At 32.0% G+C, this 1,549-nt stretch overlaps 1 protein-coding gene across 1 annotated transcript in view; it reads right to left on the reverse strand.

Annotated features, from left to right (window-relative positions):
* Positions 1–1,416: 1,416 nt before the first annotated feature.
* Positions 1,417–1,549, reverse strand: part of LOC110106286 (protein WEAK CHLOROPLAST MOVEMENT UNDER BLUE LIGHT 1) — a 5,250-nt gene continuing 5,117 nt past the window's right edge. Inside the window, exon 5 of the mRNA XM_028697905.1 lies at positions 1,417–1,549. Within this exon, the coding sequence (XP_028553738.1) occupies positions 1,505–1,549 (45 nt within the window). The 3' untranslated portion in view covers positions 1,417–1,504.

Genomic DNA, 1,549 nt, shown 5'->3' on the forward strand with positions numbered 1-1,549 from the left:
TCTATATCGATATTAATTAACAAGACGTTCTCTTGGTGTAAGAATTCTTAATATATGGCTCACAAATATCTTGTTTATTTTTGGGCTAAAATTATCGAAGAAAACTCAGGACTCACTCTTCCACCATCCATCTAATGCTATTACACCTCAAGATTTACCTCATAAATTAGGGAGTGAAGCTACATTGAATCATCTAAACTTATCATGGAATCATGAACTGTTAGTCACATCATTCATTTTATTAAAGGCAAAAATCAGAAACTAAAAAAAACTACTTATTCTTTCAATCACTGAAAATGTCTATCTTGAAAATAGTTATCATGTCCTGGAATACTAACTTCCACTCTTTCTAGGATACTTCCTCAACAATTTAGTGTCTAACATGTTTTTAAACGACGGGAGATACCAGGGCCTTTTCCGAAAAACAATCGTGTTAAGACCAGCAAGAGATCAATGAACTGAAATTTATCAATACATATCTCTTTATTTTTTGTACAATTAGGTACTTCTGTGGATTAAAGACAAATGTAATGAAAACAGCCTCAGTCAATTTCATTAATTAGCATCTGATACAAGTAACAAAGCCTTTTCATTTGACTATCTATTATTTGAGCTCATATCCCTTTAATTACTTTAAATATGTTCTTAGCTTTCTAATTATTGTTTTTGTTTTCCTCCTACAGCTATTCTTCTTATGTCTCTAACTTTGTTTTGGAGGATTTCGATATATTAGGTTTTTTCTCTCTTTGTTTTCATTTTGCAGGATAGTGTGCTGAAAGTTTTTTTTTTCTTCTTTTGTTTTGGGGATTTGAGCTCCTGGCTTCTCTAGATTGTACTAGATAATTTTGTACTGGTGCTTAGCAAGAACCTTTGGCTTTTAGGCTTTATTTTTTTGATTTTTTTTTTATCCATCATGGCAGTACTTTTTAAGGACTATTTAATTCTCTTTTAATCAACGCCTAGGCCCATTTGCGGGTTTTATCACTAGAAAAAAAAAGGTAAGTCCAATAAAAATTGAAATAAAGGAATAGAAAATAAACTTAAAAGTAAATACTTTAATTAAATTTATTACTAAATAATTATTTCAATTAATAAATATTTTATTTTTAAATCAATTTTTTTTTTTGTGACGAGGAATGACTGTATTGGCCAGTGTAACCCCAGTCGACCTAGCAGCACCCACACTAATTTCACGGCCAACATAAGGCTTTCACCTGCTGTCGAAGAAATCGAACCAGCGGGACTTACTTGCTAACCGGCTCTTCACCACCGGACAAACAAGTGTAAAATCATTATACAGAAGAGTATAATTTCATTCACTGAAGAATACAAGTAATACAAATCCGCAATAATATATCTGTCATTATTTCTTTTTTGTAAGTTCCTTCTCCCCGCTAAAACCCGCAGCAAAGAAGATTTCAGAATGTGTTCTTCCGTTCTTTTGAATGAACTGAACTTAACATATAAAAAACCTTTCGAGGAACAGGAAAAACACAGCAAACTTTCACAGTTTTCTGTTCCAAGGAGCATAACAATTCAGTTTCAAAGA

Source organism: Dendrobium catenatum, unplaced genomic scaffold (assembly GCF_001605985.2).
Source record: "Dendrobium catenatum unplaced genomic scaffold, ASM160598v2 fragScaff_scaffold_1021, whole genome shotgun sequence".
NCBI classification, from domain to species: Eukaryota; Viridiplantae; Streptophyta; class Magnoliopsida; order Asparagales; family Orchidaceae; genus Dendrobium; species Dendrobium catenatum.